The following is a 16,279-nucleotide window of genomic DNA, read 5'->3' as shown; positions in this document are numbered from 1 at the left end:
GGAGCGCACTGCAGTGGGGGCAGGGGTAATGGGGGCTTACGGAAAGGTAGGACCCGAGTAAGCCCCTAGCCCGCTGCCCCTCCGCACTCCGAGGTCAACAGGAGTGCGCTCGGGAGAGTCCGCCTCCACCCCCGTCAGCGCCGGACGCTTCCTCGTCCCCCGGGTGGCGAGACCCCCCGGCTCGCGCGCTCGGTGCTCTGCGCTGGGAGGCGTGTGTGTCGCTTTAAAAGCTCCCTCCCGGCGCGCCGGGCCGGCCCCTTCCCTTACAGCGCCGAGGCGAGCGGAGCCGAGCCAGCCGGGCGGCCTTTGAGGGAGCCAGCGCCCGCCCGGGCGGCCAGTCCGGCGGGGGGCGGCGGGGCGGGCCGGGGGCGGCCGGGGCGCGGGCGGCGCGGCGCTCGGGGAGCGGGCCCAGGCCCGCTGAGCCCGGCGGGGCAGGGCGGGGCGAGGCGGCCGAGGGAGGCCCAGCCAGACCCGGCGCCCGGTGGCCCCACCGGCAAACCCGGCGCCCGGGGGCCGGCCAGGCGGCGAGCCGAGAGCCAGCGGGCGGGAGGCGGCGGAGCGGAGGCTGCAAGCCCCGTGCGCCCCGGCCCGCCAGGCTCGCCGCGCGCCCCCTCCCCTCGGCTCCCCTCGCCTCCCCTCGCCTCGCTTCCTCCTCTCGCTCTTCTCGTTTCCTCCCCTCCGCCCGGCGCCCCTCCCGCCCGCACCCAGCCCGGCCGGGTTCCCTGCCCCGCGCGCTCTCGGCCCGGCCCGGAGGGGACCGGGTCCCCAAGGCCAACGCTGCCCCTCCCCCCGGGACCCGGCGATTCCGGACCGTTCCGGCAGTGAACTGAGCCGCGAGAGCGTTGTCGCCCCGGGAGGACCGCGGGGCTGGGCTGAGCGGACCCTCGCGGCCGCTCCGGACGCCGCAGGTGCCGGAGCGCGGTCGTTCTGGGTCCGGACTGAGCGTGTCCCGGGCGCCCACGGGCGCCAGCTCACTCCCGGCAGGGCAGAGACCACGGTGGAGCCCGGAGCCGGCCGATCTGGACTGGACAGAGCGGATCCCGGACGGTGCCGAGCCCGGGGAATACCGGGCGTGGGCTGAGGGGATCCCGGCGCCCTCCGATCCCTCCGACTTTGGCTCGCGCGCTGGGACCGGCCCGCCGTCGCCTCGGTCGCCCTGTGCCCGAGTCACCTGTGGCCTCGGAGTCCCGGACCCGCTGGAACCTTGCTCATTCCCCCCCCCACCGGAGCCCGGCGGGGGTTGACGGAGATTTTTCCTGCCCCCTTCCTTGGAGCGTGGAGGCCCCGCCCCCTCCCACCGCCCAGATGTCTCCGGTGACGGCTCTGAGGACCTCCTTGAGGCCAGGGGCCGAAGGGTCCAGAGAGAGAAGCCCGCCCTAGGGAGCCTTGGGGGCCCCCAACCTCGTCTTGGGACTTGGCCCCCGACGCTGCTCGGAAGGAAGGTCGGTGCCCCCACCCTTGGTGAGTCCGAGAGCGGAGTGGGGTTTCTGACGGAAGGCGGGGCTGGGGAAGGGAAGGTCCAGCTGGGAACGAGAGCACCCCCGGGGCACTTGGAGCGAGCCGGGAAGACTGGAGGGGCCCTCCAGTGAACCAGCGGGGCCAGGCCTGGGTGGGGGTGGCGGGAGCCAGGGCAGGGTGCCCCATGGCAGGCTGAGGACTTCTGCTTCTAAAGCAAGGGCTCCCTCTTTCCCCTCTAGAGGAGAGACTGTGCTCTAGAGCATCTGCCTCCACCACCCCCCCCCCCCACAAAGGAAAAAACAAACAAACAAACAAACAAAAAAACTCCAATCCCCAGCGAGGAAGGGTGCAGGCTGGGGTGAGGAGGGAGGCAGCGGCATTGCATTGCCGGCTGGTGCTGCAGCCTGGGAAGGCTGACGCCAGACTTGCTCTCTCTGCAGGGGGCTGCCCTCCTCCAATCCGGCTCCCTTCCCAGAGCCACCCACACCTGGAGCCCCTTTCACATCTGGAAGGCCCTGGCCACCATCCCTCTGCAGGTGTCTGTTGCATCTCGACACCTCGGCCTTTGCAATTGCCTAGGAGTTGTGAGGGGATTACTGCTGCCTTCTGTCCATCCCAAGGGCACCTCTTACCCTCAGTCCCTGCAGAGTCATCCCCCTGCCTCTGTGTCCAGCTCAGCATACCCACAGGCACTTCAAGTCCTGGAAACCACTCCTGAGACCCAAGGCCCCTCCCCCTGCCCTCCTGTGTCCTCACCTTGACCCCCTCTGTCAGACTGTCTCCCTCTGGGTGTCCCATTCTCCACCCAGAGGTAGAGGAGCGGAGTGGTGGCAGGGGGCTGGGGCTGGGTGAGGGCCACCCAGGGCCAGGGTGGGCTGGGGGGCCGTTAAGATGTGGAGCTCTGCCCTGCTGAGGGGGGCTCCATGGAGGCAGACGCAGCGTGTGCTTAGCTGGGGGGAGCATGGGCAGGCCTGCGGCCACTTGGTGAAGGATGAACATTCGGGGCACCCCGGACCTCGGGCAGCCCAGTGACGACCCCAGCAGTGGTGGCGAGCGGGAGCGGATTCGACAGCGCATGAAGATGGTCATCGGGCAGCTGGAGGACATCCTGCGAGAGCTCAAGGAGGTGGCCAAGGAGCTAAGGGAGGTGAGTGAGGGGCTGGGCAGCCCCTAGGCCAGGTTTCCTGGGCCTGGCACCAACACATACTCACATGTGTGTGTTTGTATGTGTGTGTGCACGAGCCAAGCTGTATGCACCTGTGTCACTCTGCTTGGCACTTCCTTCTTGTTCTCCTTTCCCCACATCTGCTTTGCTAAAGATGTCACTGCACCCCAGGGCTGGAGGGGCCTGCTTGATCCAGGGACTGCTTAGGCAGCATGTCGTGGGTCCTTGGCTCAGAGCTGCCATGGTGGCCAATAAAAGACGGAATCCCACCACAGTCTCTTAGTAGAAGACAGTCTTCTGGGACCCAAGCTGACCTTTGACCCCACCATCTGCCTCCCAGTCTCTGACTGGCTTACACAGGGCATGGGGAGAGCGTGGGTGGCTTTACTGAGACAGTCCCTACCACTCGAGTCCCAGCTCTGAGCATTCCCTGGTGATCACACAGATACTTAGAACCCTGATCCTGGAAATATGAAAGCCGGCTTTGCCTTCTGCGCCTCGACGCGGGTCTAGGGGCTGCTAGTGGATATCATTGTTTCTGTGTGTGTTGGCAGGGGCAGGGAGCTCCTCTGAAGGACGCGTCCCTGTCCCACAATTCCGAATGGTTTTGTTTTTTTTTTTGCCAAGGGTGAAAAGTCACTGACAGATCCTGGTATGTGTGTCCCTCTGCCTATCTAAGCGGAGCTGGTTTAATTACTGCTTCCCACATTGCCAGGGTAATGAGATACACATGTCCTCAGCCCTGCCCCCTGGGCTGTGTTTGAGCCTGAAATGCATGACCAGCGTTCTGAGCCGCTGGCCTGAATTTGCCCACTGGGTGCCATTACGCCAGCCAGGTGGGCTTTAGGCAAATTTCAACTCCTTGTAACCAGGGTCCCTGCAGAGACGGCAGGGAGAGTGACTGAACTGGAGTTATGGGCTTGAGCTCTCCCCAGCCAGCTGTGTGGGGAAGATGGGGGTGCTCAGAGGGTTTGGAAGAGGGGGTGATGGTGGAGGACCCACTCTCGACTGGCAAAGTGGCACTCCAGCCTGGCCTGAGAACCAAGGAGCAGAGGGTGTTTGAAGGGAGTCATGTTCAGAACAGAGGGGATTGTAGAGATTCTGGGACAGAAGCAGAGGTTGGGCAGGGCAGCCCCTCCACCCAGGGTCAGCCTAATGGAGCATCCTTTCTCAGGAGGTAGGAATGGCTATTGCTGCAGACAGAGAGAAGTGGTGGTACTTCGTCCCATGGACTGGGCTGGCCGCAGCCTAAGCCGAACATCTTTGAGCCTGGAGGTGCCCCTGAGCAACCCCTGCTCTCCCAACTTCAGTGGTCCAGAGGACTGCAGTTCCCACTTTGACTCGCCCCCACACCCCCCACCAATTTTCAGATGCTCTGTGGTCCCATTGGGGTCATGGGAACTATCCAAAGTCTCAGTCCTGGGCGGGAGCATGGGACCTATGCCTCAGCAAGCCTGCTGAGAAAGAGCCAGGATTGACTCTAAGCCGGGAGGCAGCTTTGATAAGCATAGAGCCTCCTCCCAACTGAGCATCTTCCAGGCACCTACCTTCATCTTCCCCTACTGTGTAGCCATCCACAGTTTGAAGGCATCTCACAGGTCATCTAGACTAGCCCTGTTTGTTTGCTGTTGAAGAAACGGGCCAGAGAGGGACAGGGGCTGGTGTAAGGTCACATAGCCTACCAGTGGCAGAACTAAGCCTAGAACTCAAGTTTCTGATGCCTATGCTGGGGCTTCAGCAGGTGGACTAATGATTGTCTTTGCATTTTGACAGAGGCCTTTTAGAGGGGGCACCTTATGCTCATGCTGTGATGCTCTGAGGTGTACCCTTTAGGGGTGAGGAGGGAGCTTAGAAGTGTGACAGTTCATTTGCGGATCTTTTAGGTGTTCCTTACCAGCACACACACTCACCCGCTCTCATGTCTCAAACAGCAGAGCTCCAGATTCCCAGGCTTTGCAGCCCAGAGGCCTGAGCTAGGATGGGGAGAGATGAGTCCCCGCCCCCCATACACCCCGTAGGCCATGTGCCTCCACCCAAGACTTTGGCAGGTTGCTATGGCAACCAGAGTCTACCCCGTATGCCTCTGCCTGCCCGCTGCCAATGGCACCCAGCTGGGAGAGGGGCCAAGCCTCAGAGCTCCCCCATCCCCCAGGCAGGGTCTGGACATGGGGTGATGGGCAGAGGAAGTGGAAGGCAGGCGAGGCTCTGAGAGGCCCAGACAGAGGAAGAGATGCCATAACCGACTTCCTGTAGGATGGGATTTGTTAGGAATGGGGTTACTGGGTTGGGGCGGGGAGTGCCAAGCTCTGGTTTGGAGTAAAGTGTTGCAGTCCCCCTGCTCCCTGGAACCCATGATCTTGGCTCTTGGTCCTCCAAGGGGACTGTAAAGCTGGATCTGTCAGCCTCTCCTTGGTAGCTTGGTGTGGCATTTTCCCTCGGGGGTGTGGGTGGGCCCAAGGTCAAGACAGTGGCAGACACTGGCTTCCTCATCTTATCACACCCCACTCCCCAGGCAGTACCAGCACAGAGCTCACCAATGGGGTTCTCATGTCAGAGGGGGAAAGTACTTAGGTGTGAAGACAAGATTCTCAAGCAAGACTCCTGGGAGTAGCAGGAGATGCTGGACGAAGGAGCAAGGGCCAGCAGAGAGAAAGGGCTCAGTTGTACCACCCTCTGTCATCCTCTCTTTGCTGCTCTTCTTCCACAGCCCTGGACACTACCCTCCATGGCAGACTCTCCTCCCCATCTTAAGCATACAGCCTGAAGTTCATCGAAAGATGAGGGACACTAAAGCCCTCCCTCCCCAGGTCCCTGAGCCTCAGTTTGCTCATCTCTGAGATGGGGATGATGATCATTTGCACCTCAGTGTTATCTTAACACTTCATCAGGGTTTGGCATGCGGTAAGGGGGCCAATGTGCTTCCCAGATGGTGCTAGTGGTAAAGAACCCACCTGCCAATACAGGTAGATATTGAGACCTGGGTTCAATCCCTGGGTTGGGAAGATCCCCTGGAGGAAGGCATGGCAACCCACTCCAGTATTCTTGCCTGGAGAATCGCAAGGACAATGGAGCCTGGTGGGTTCGGGTCCCTAGAGTCACAGAGACTCAGACATGATTGAAGTGACTTAGCACGCACACGTGAAAGGGGGCCAACACCTACTCACTTCCCTAAAGGATTTGGAGTTTCCCGTACTATAGTCCCCTACCCTGCCAAACCCCTTCTGCAGCTCTGCCATTGGCCTCCCAGGTGATGAGGAACAAGTTCTGTCCCATGAATAGGAAGAGTAGTTTAATGGACTGAGTGAGGTGAGGAATGTAAATGCTTTGAAAGCTAAAATTGTGCTGCAGAGAGATGTGATGGTCAATCATTAATTAGCCCTCAGCTCCCCTAGGTTCCCCAAAACTCCAGAGTGCCAGGCCAGTCCCAGCGGGCTCTCTAAGCTCCTCAAAATTCTATGGATCTTACTTTAGAGATAGAGCACAGCCTCAGGGCCAAGGTCATGGGCTCAGCAGCCACATGTCTCTGATTCAGATCCAACTCTGCCCCCTACCCAGCTGTGTGAACTTGGGAGAGTTACTTTGCCTTGCTGTGCTTCCATTTTCCATGTAAATGAGAATAATGAATTTTCCACTCCCCATCCCACTCCTCAGCCTCAGGGATGTGATGAGAATTAAATGTGTGTTATATATAAAGTACTTAGCAGCAGGGCACAAAACTTACTCTGCATTTGTTAAATATTACTAATGAAATACTCAAGCACTGGCCTGCTCCTTATTCCATGTATGGCTTTTAGAATCACATCCACTTCTCAGCTATCATCAGAGAGGTCAAAGTCAGGACACTGACCTCCTGGCTGGCACCTTTATTACCTCCAACAGTGGGCAGTCCCACCCTTGTGCCGCAGGGAAAAGGGACAGAGAGTGACAGTGATGGGGGTAGGAAGGGGGTTTCCAATAAGATGGCTTTTGAACTGAGAACCAAAGGAAGTGAGCATGGTATCTAGGGGTTGAGCCTTCCAGGCAGTGGGAACAGCCTGTGCAAAGGTCCTGGGGAAGAAATGTGCTTGGTGTTTTCAGGATTAGCAAGGAAGGCAGTGCAGCTGAAGTGGAGTGACCCAGGAGGAGAAAAGCAGAAAGAAAGGTCAAAGGGTGGGCAGGGAGTCGGGTTACACAGAGCCTCACAGGCCGCCACGTGGAATGTGGATTTTGTCCTCAGGGAGAATCCCACCTGCTCTCCAGGAATTTCCTGGCTGTGTTTCTGGGTGGGAGTCTGCCTCCCCACTGCTCTCCCAGCGCTGTGCTTAGTCACTCAGTCGTGTCCAACTCTGCGACCCCATGGACTGTAACCCACCAGGCTCCTCTGTCCATGGGACTCTCCAGGCCAGACTACTGGAGTGGGTTGCCATCCCCTCCTCCAGGGGATCGCCCCAACCCAGGGATCAAACCCAGGTCTCCAGCTTTGCAGGTGGATTCTTTACCAGCTGAGCCAGCAGGGAAGCCCCTGTTCTCCCTGATCCCTGCCAACTGGGAGCCCCAAAGGCCAGGGGTAGGGGCCTTGCCTTTGGCCTCCTGGGTGCTGAGCTTACCTTGAACAGGTACCCGGCCTCCTCCTCCTCAGTTCCCCCCTCCCCAAGATGTCACTCAGCATATAGGGGTTCAAGGGTACTTATTGTGTTGGTAACTAGTGTCTCTCACATCATCACTGACTCTCTTGGGTAGGACATAACTTAAGGGCACAGTTGCCCACCTTGGCCCAAGCACCTCAGGAGGATGGAGGGGTGGGCACAAACCCTTCACAGCCAGGGGTGGTGGTGGAGGATCCCCCATCCAGTTTTCAAGGGGAACAGGCCCGGTGGTGACTGTGCAGTCCCCTGGGCAAGGTGCTGCATATAAGGTGGCAGGGAAGCCAAGGGCTGTGCAGGCATGAGATAAATGTGGCCCAGCCAGGAGGCAGCTGGAGCAGGAGAGGCCGGGGACCACAGAGCTGTGCCGAAGTGGGTCAGTTCCATCACCCGCAGCTCAGCAAGAATTGTGTGGATTTTTTCTTATTATTTTTTTTGTCTCACCTTCCTTTCCTCCCTTTTCCCTTCAAGCTCTCCTCCTCTGGATAGATTCAGGAAGCTCCTTGGCCAATTAGGCCAGATTGCAGTTTGAGAATCATGTATCATGATCAACTCACTCCCCACCCCTTTTCCCCAACTCCACAGCCCCCCAGGAAGACAATAAGTAACATAATCAAGAATTAAAAAATAATCAGTGATCATAAATAATGCAGAATCCCCAGTTATGTAACCAGCTGCCCAGGGAGCTGGGAGGGTGGGAAGAGTAGTAGCTTGTCAAGAGAGTTGAAGGGACCAGAGGTGAGCAGGGAGGGGATAACCAGATTCCAGGGCTCCCTGGGTCCTCACCCTGGGGCCTTAGGGAACACATTCATGCTTTCCTTGAAGAGGGGTCTCAACCAGGGGTGGAGGCGGGCTAGGGCAGGCAATGTTGGGGTGTCTAAGACTGTGGAACTTTTTCTTGTAAAAGAAGCCCCAAGTGGTTTTTATTAAGTCCTCTCTCTGAACTCATGCACTTAGTCAAAAACTGTGTCTGTAAAGAATGTGCCAATCCCTGTACTAAACTGGGGCTGCAGTGGTGGGCAAGACAGATCCAGTCCTGCCTTTCATGGGGCTTCCTGTCTAGTGAGGTCACAGACGTCAATCACATGTGCACATAATATGGTGGCAGTGAGAACTGGAAAATCAGGAGAGGTTCGGAGTGCTTTGAGATCCTTTCACAGGGAAACTGTCTTCAACTGGGGGTCAGGGAAAACTTCCTTATGGAGGCGAGAAGGAATGAGTAGGAAAGATAGGAGACATGCCAGGTGAGGCGCAGAGGCACGAGTGAGCTCTGTGAAGTGAGTTGGGCTGGTGGGCCTGGCAAGGCTGGAGACTGCTTGCTGGAGAAAACAGGACCTGTGATCAGATTTGGTGTTGGGTTGTGTTTGGGAGGCTCAGGAGTTTGAGGAGCCAGGAAGAGGGGGAAGCAGATGGGTGACGTAGTCCTGCTGGCTGACTAGGAATGTCCTTGGATGGAAAGGGAGCTGGACTGGAAGTTGCTGTCAGTGGGGAGACTGGATGGGTGCAGTGTTCAGGGGGGTAGCTGAGGCTATGATCAGGACATGGGTTGTGGACACCCTTAGGGACAGGGTTGTGGACACCCTTGGGACCCAGCAGGTTTTGTTGCAGCCCTTAACCCTGCCCTTCCTATCTAGTGTTTACTCTTGCCCCCTATAGAGCAGGTAATTCCTGTTCTGAGCTCCCCACTTCCAGTCTCAGCTCAACTCCTGGCCTCTGGGTCTCAGTTTCCCGTCAGCAAGCACAATGAGAAAGGTGGTCTCAATGGTGGCTCCAGGCCCTCTTGGCTTCAAGGGTCTGTGGTTCTGTGATTTCTATTTCTCTCTCCATTCTCTCTCTTCCCCTTTCTTTCCTTCTGTGTATATAATTATTTCCCAGCACTCCAAGACAATCCCAAATTACATGTAGGCAAAATGATTATTAAATCTCAGAGAGAAATCATAGATTTCAAGACAGCCACAGCAGAGAGGCAGGTAGCCCGGGACCTGCCCCATTCCTGCCTTCCACACTGGCCCCGTGAAATGAGGCACCGGGGATGGGCAGCAGGGGCTGTGGACTGACCCGGGCCCCGCAGACCATCAGGTCCCCATGGCGTGTCACTCCCTTCTGACCCCCACTTATGTCATTCATCTGGTGAATGTGACATGTCTCACCCAGTGGAGCAGACCAAGATCTACCTGTGAGGCTCAACTATTTGACCTGCAGTATCTCTTCTCCTATACTGTCTGTAGACAGCTTTACTTTAGGGAACATAGGTGCCACCCATGTGCTGCAGTTTGAAAGGTCTAATAATGTCCCATTATTCTGCCACAGGCCCTGGAAATGTCCCTGTTACAGTGGCATTCCTTTGGTAAAGAGCTGACCCCCATTTGCCCCTGGACCTGATGCCAGGGGCCTGGCCACATGTTAGCACCCACAGGTGCACAGCGGATCCTGGGGGTCTGTGTTGTTCTACGTGCTGTCTGTGCATCAAGTCATTAAACCCTTACCAGAGCCTGATCAAGCAGGTTCTACTAGAATTCTCCTTGGATGAAGAAATTTAAGCCCAGAGAAATTGAGTAACTCAGCTAAGGTCATACAGCCTGTAAGTGGTGAGGTTGGACCCTATGTCTAGCTTCAGAGCCCAGATTCTTAAGTGCTTGTTTGTGCGGACTCTGCAGTTTAAAGCACATGCCTATCTAATCTCTAATACCTGGCAAATAGATGCGTGTCATCCTATTTTACAGTGGAGGAAACGGGATATGGAGAGGGAAATCACTTGCCGCTCAAACCTCTTAGCCAAGTTGGGGCAGGCTTGGGACCTGAGCCCAGACCTTCCCTTCCCTCCTCTCTCCCATAATGGAAGCAGAGAAGGGCCTTCTGAATCAGAAGGGGAAGGGCCCCAACCTGAAGGCCTCCTGAGCAGGGGGCTGGCAAGGGCTTCTTGGGCAGGCAGAGTGTCCTGATCTGAAGGTTCTAGGGCTCTTGCTCTGTGGACCCTGCATCTTCCTCCCAGGGGGTTAGGAACCCAGCTTCGGGGCCGGGCTTGGCCTCAGCCAACACTGTGAGCTCACAGCCAAGTCATTTGACTCCAGACTCCTACTGTCATCGTTGCACCCTCAGGTAGCAGCAGACTCTCAGCAGCAGTGCTTGATCAGGGGAATCTAATTAGAGGGTGTGGCTGTCCCACAGGCACAGGGCCTTTCCTGAGGATGGCAGTGCCTGGGCTGCTATTTTTCACCAGCTTAAATCCCCAGTTTGCTAGGCCTATTGCATGCATGTTCAGTTGTGTCTGACTCTTTGGGACCCCATGGACTGTAGCCCTCCCAGCTCCTCTGTCCGTGGGATTCTCCAGGCTAGAATGCTAGAGTGAGTTGACATTTCCTACCTCAGGGGATCTTCCTAACCCAAGGATCAAACCAGCTGTCTCCTGCCACTCCTGCATTGACAGGCAAGTTCTTTACCACTGTGCCACCTGGGAAGTCCAGTCCACCAGGCCAGTAGTCCTCCAAGTCTGTTCCTGCACCAACAGTAGCAGGAGAACCATCTTGAAGCTTGTCAGATACGCCCCTCTCAAGCCCCACCAGGACCTCCTGAATAGAACACTGGGAGTTGGCTGATGCACATCTGGGTTTTTTTGTCTGTTTTTATTAGAGTATAATTGCCTTTCAAGGTTGTGTCATTTTCTGCTTTATGACAAAATGAATCAGTTATGTGTATACCTACATCCCCTACTTCTGTGCATTTGGGTTTGAGAGCCCCTACCTTTGGGTTTGAGAACCCCTACTCGAGGCCAGGGCTCCCACTAGCTCTCAGGTGGGGCTTGGTTTGCGCAAAGGCTTCAGGGCGAGCTTCTCTGAGGTATGGGAGTCTTTCTGGGCAGTGGAGGACATAAGAAGGGGTAACCAGACTGGAGGATGGAGTTTATACTCATTCGCTGTCCAGGCCCAGAAATCAGGGCAGCACTTCAGCTGTGTGCAGTGTTGCAGGGTCAGTGGGGGTAGGAATCTCAGGTCCCCAGTGACTGGTCACTTGGGCCCGTCATCTATAAATCCAGGCATTGATGACCTTGTGGGTGGAAAGCCTGACATGTAGTAGGTGCTCAGAGCTGGGAGATGATGTCACTTTTATCACCAGTGCCCCCAGAGATCCCTGGGGCACTGGGAGCAGTGGCTTCTCACTGCTTCCCAGGAAGCTCTAGTGAGGTTGGCAGGGCCGGGTTTATCATTCCCCCTTGGCATGACTGAAGCTGAAGTCCAGAGAGGTTATGTGAGTTATTCAAAGACACATAGAGCATTTTATGTCCAAGTCAAATCAGGAACTCGGGTGTCTTTATGCCCCCAGCTCTTCCATAGGCCTCTGCCAAGAGTTCCTTCCACCCCTAGTCTGGGGCTGTGGGAAGTGGGCATCCCTAGGCACTGACTCCCCCAAAGAGTGTCTCAAGTCCTCTAAGCACAGAGTCCTAGAACCTTAAAGATGGAAGGAAACTTGGAGATAGATAAGCCACCCAACTCCCCATTCACAGATTGAGGAACAGAACTAGAGAGGGAAAACGACTAAATCAGGTCACCGGCGTCAGAACCCCTGACTCCTGACGAGGTGGACACCCCTCTGAGCCGGGCTCCTGGCTGGTCATCTTCACCCTGGCTTTCCTCTTGTACTCTGGAGCACTCACCAACCCCACTCCTTGCCGAACCCCTAGCACATCCCTGGACAGCCGTTGTCTTCAGTAAAGGTTTGTTGAATTAGGGACTTTGTTAGTTAATGAACTGACTGACCACTCTGACCCCAGGGAGAGAGCTCTGAGAGGGCTGGGAGCTGCCTCTGGGGCCTGATGACTCACTGCATCTGTCTTTGTCCCTGGGTCTCTGGTCCTTCCGCTTTGCTTTTGTTGTTGTTTTGCTGGTTTGGATTCTGGCCTGCATCTCCTCTCCTCCCGTTGCTGTGTCCTCTCCCTGTGTCTCTGACCGGGTCTCCCTTCCTCCCTCACTGTCTTCACTGCCGGTGTCTGTGCTGACCCAGGGGCCGTCCTGAGGCGGGGCCACCTGTGCGGACCAGGGGCAGGCGGGTGCGCTGACTTCTGCAGCCCACGTGCATTTAACAATCTGCTCTGGCCCAGGATGGATGGTTTTCTTATTGCTTACCAAATAATGCTTGCTTTATTCCTTCCCCCACAAGCCAGGATTGATCTCCACTCATCAAGCAGTGGGGAAGGGGAGGAGAGAGGAGGCTCTGGGGCTTTGTAGGGGTGGGGTGGTGGAGACCCATGGGGGCCAGTTTCTGACCTGCTGCAGAGGCCGGTCCAGGATGTTTCAGAAAGCCTGGGCAGAGTCTTTTTGTGGTTCTCACATCTCATTTCCTCTCCGAGGGTGGGTGGGCATCCCGCCACTGAGTGGACTCGTTGGAGTCTCTCAGTCCTGTTTGAAATGGTCCCCAGTCAAAGGAAGAGAACTCTGAGAACTAGGGCTGCCCCCCAAAACAGCAGCTGGCTTTGGGGCAGGAGGGGGTGTGTGTGAATGGATGGGGTGCAGGGCTGGAAGGCACCCTCCCTCTCCCAGAGGCATTGAGGAGTGGAAAACAGGCGGATGGCCCAAACCTGCTGTGTTCACCCTGGTCCAGCTTTGGCCCTCAACAGGGCGAACAAACCTGTGAACTCAAGTCCACCTGTGTCCTGTAGGGTCACCAAGGGTGGGACAGGGCACACTCACACCTTGGTGAAGCTGGCCCCTCACTCCTCTCCCCTTGCCCGGCCAGGTGGTGAGCCAGATCGATAAACTAACCTCGGACTTCGACTTTGAACTGGAGCCAGATGACTGGACCACAGCCACTGTGAGCAGCACCTCCAGCAGCGACAAGGCGGGCGTGGGCGGCCCCTTTGACCTGGGCCACCTGGACTTTATGACGGCCGACATCCTCTCAGACAGCTGGGAGTTCTGTTCCTTCCTGGACATCTCCACCCCCTCAGACTCCGTGGACGGCCCTGAGTCGACCCGGCCGGGGGCCGGCCCGGACTACCGGCTCATGAACGGTGGCCTGCCCATCCCCAACGGGCCCCGGGTGGAGACCCCGGACTCCTCCAGTGAGGAGGCCTTCAGTGCCGGCCCTGTGAAGGGCCAGCTGCCCCAGCGGACCCCGGGGACGCGGGAAAGGGTGCGGTTCAGCGACAAAGTGCTCTACCACGCTCTGTGCTGTGACGACGAGGAGGGGGACGCCGAGGAGGAGGCCGCAGAGGAGGAGGTGGGCCTGTCCCCGGAGCCTCCCCACACAGAGGCCCCTGCTGGCCCCCTCAAGCCCTCCCCGGCTCCCTACAAGCCCAGGCGCTCTCCACTGACTGGACGCCGCTCAGGCCCCACCTCGGTCCCCGAGCAGACCCGCAGGGTCACGAGGAATAGCAGTACCCAAACGGTGTCAGACAAGAGCACGCAGACGGTGCTGCCCTACACGGCCACCAGACAGAAAGCCAAGGGGAAAAACTAGGGCTGGGGAGGGGCTGGGGGGCGGTGGGCACATAGAGCTATAAATATATATATATATATTTAAACAAATGCAGTCATAATAAAATTTTAAAATGCTAAGGATCCAGCCCCACAGGCCCCAAGGCTTTCACAGAGCTCATCTTCGACATGAGAAGCCTGCTCACCTCTTAGTTCCCAGGAAGCGTGGCCAGAACCACCCTCCCTTCCTTCTCATGGCAGAACCCCTGAAGGGGGTGTCCAAACTTGTAGAAATGAGGAAGGGGAAGTCTGACCTGGGACCCCCACCCCCACCCCTGCAGACCCTTGAGCCCGGTGGTGGAGGCTGGCTGCCAGTCTGGGCCTTGCCCTGGAGAGGATTTGTGAGCAAGAGGCGAGCTCCCAAGCAGCAGGTCCAAGGCCAGGGCTTGTGGTTGGTGATTTGGAAGAGACTGCCAGACCGAGAGTCTGGGGGAGGTGTCACTCCAACTGGGCCCGGTCACTCACATGCCCATGCCTTTTATGTCTTTTACTCCAAGGCTGACTTTTGCTTCTTCCTCCCAAAGGCGAACTTAGCTGGGTGCATCCAAACCCGCCCCTTCTCCCATCTCAGGGTTGCCCAGCACACAGAAAAGGTAAAAGACACTAGCATGATCAGGCCTCCATGCTCAGAAGCCTGCAGATCCTGGAGGGCCAGGCTGGGCTGGGCAGAGGTCTGTTTCAAGAAGCTGGACCACTCCCAATCTTTTCAGCTCCCATGTGCAGCCTTGACCTTTAGAGATGACTCAAGAAGGGCCTCAGCCAGTCCCCGCTTGGCCCTGAGCAGACCTGAGGTCCACGTAAGAAAGCAGGCAGCCACTGCCATGGGGCTGTGAACCAGAGCCGGAGACAGACTCCTGGTCCCCTTCCCTAGGCAGGCAGCTTGGAGAGGAGTCCTGCAGCCCTCCTCTGTCCCTGCTTCTCCACACCGGGACCCTGAGCCCAGCTTAGCAGGTCTTGTATGACACCAGCAGAGACAAGGTGGGAGCCTGGAGGTAACAGCGCTTTACCTGGGGTGTGGCCTACACAGGGGCAGCATCTGAGTACCCTTGGGATAATAATCACAATCATTACTCACGTTTATGGAGCAGGCCCCCAAGCCACAACTATGCTGAGATCATTTTACAGCATTATTTCATTTAATCTTCACAGTAATCTGGCAAGGTAGGAACTATCACTATCCCCATTTTTCACATGAGAAGACTGAGGTTCAGAGAGGTTAAGTAACTGGCCCAAAGTCACAGAGCCTGCGCCACTCTCCCCACCATCAGTGTGTAGGCGATACCTGGCTCTGTCATCTAGCAGCAGTGTGACGCTGAGCAAATCCATTTGCCTCTCTGAGCCTATCTACCTCATCTATAAAATAGGTCTGATAGTCCTCACCTACCTCATCGGGGGCTATGGGGCTTTGACAAGATGGGGGATGTGAAAGCAGTTGGTAAATGCCAGGGTACAGGGCATGCAGTGTGGTCAGTGCAACCCCAACCCAGATTCCAGTGGTTTCCAGGTGGGGACCCCTGAATGGAGTGGGCAGAGAGGCCACTTCCATCAACTGGGAGCTGTCCCCGGGTCACTGCTTCTCTTTGCCCCCCACAGTAGCTTGATTCACTGCCCCTTGTTCAGAGCAGGGGGGTAAGGACACCACTCCTTGGGGACCTCCCTCCTGCACATTTTAATTAAGACAGATTCACAACCCACCTGTCAGGAGGGGTCTCTGCTCCTCTTGTGGGGGGCCAGAAGGGCATGAAGAGCAACCTAGCAACAACTACTGTGCTTGTGCAGTCCCAGCAATGGGGAAGATAGAGATTGTTCAGGCCAGTGTAGAACAGGTGCTGAGGATGCTATCAGGATGAGACGGGCCAGGCCTAGGCTGTCTGCTTTACAGTATGGGAATCTCCCCTCAGGCCCAGGGTTAAGGTCAGAGCCCTAAGGATCTAGCCAAGGTGCAGCCTCCAGGGTGGCAATCCGGGCAGGGGGCGTTGGAGGGGGGTGTGTGGTGGCTAGCTCTTCCTGGCCAGGCCTGAGAACCTGGGGTCTAAACTCATTTATCAGACCCAGGAAATGCTCAGGCAGTTGGGGCTGATCAATGATGGAACCCTGGTTCAGAGGATGAATGCCAAGCACCCAGGGCCAGCTGGGTTCTGCCCTGACAATGAGGAGAGGGCAATCCAGAGCAGCCCCACCTCACCCCAGGTATGGGCACACCTAGCTCTGAAGAAAGACATCCAATGCTACCTCCAACACTTGATTTTCCTCTCCAACGGCAAGATTGGTTTCAGACTTACAGTCTCTCATTTTTACAACAGTCAAGGAAAAGAAACCTATACAATAGTACCCATTTCTCAAAGGAAGAAACAGACCCAGAGCCAGGGGTCTCTGAGAGAGTCCCAGGTAAGGCACTGACCTTGCCTGGGAGCCCCTTCCCCACCCTCACTCTGGCTTTCTGGGATTGCATGTGGTCCCTGTTAACAGCCCTCAGTTAGCCAGACCTGTTCCTTGGTCCACCACCTGGCTACTTGCCTCAAATAGGGCAGAGGTATGAGGGTGTCCTAGAAAAGGTGGGGGGA

At 57.0% G+C, this 16,279-nt stretch overlaps 1 protein-coding gene across 2 annotated transcripts; it reads left to right on the top strand.

Annotated features, from left to right (window-relative positions):
* The first annotated feature begins 1,354 nt into the window (after positions 1-1,354).
* INSYN1 (inhibitory synaptic factor 1) lies at positions 1,355-13,799 on the top strand. 2 transcript variants are annotated; one of them, XM_020880981.2, is made up of 3 exons: positions 1,355-1,442; positions 1,899-2,605; positions 12,976-13,799. In XM_020880981.2, the coding sequence occupies exons 2-3, from the start codon at positions 2,450-2,452 to the stop codon at positions 13,696-13,698; spliced, it is 879 nt and encodes a 292-aa protein (XP_020736640.1). In that variant the 5' UTR covers positions 1,355-1,442; positions 1,899-2,449; the 3' UTR covers positions 13,699-13,799. The 2 variants fall into 2 exon arrangements, with proteins under 2 accessions (XP_020736640.1, XP_020736639.1); XM_020880980.2 differs by having other exon boundaries at positions 1,374-1,461.
* The last annotated feature ends 2,480 nt before the right edge of the window (positions 13,800-16,279 follow it).

This window comes from Odocoileus virginianus, chromosome 6, assembly GCF_023699985.2.
Source record: "Odocoileus virginianus isolate 20LAN1187 ecotype Illinois chromosome 6, Ovbor_1.2, whole genome shotgun sequence".
Classification (NCBI taxonomy): domain Eukaryota; kingdom Metazoa; phylum Chordata; class Mammalia; order Artiodactyla; family Cervidae; genus Odocoileus; species Odocoileus virginianus.
Note: the sequence above shows the minus strand (reverse complement) of the source record. Positions and strands in the feature narration are given on the sequence as shown.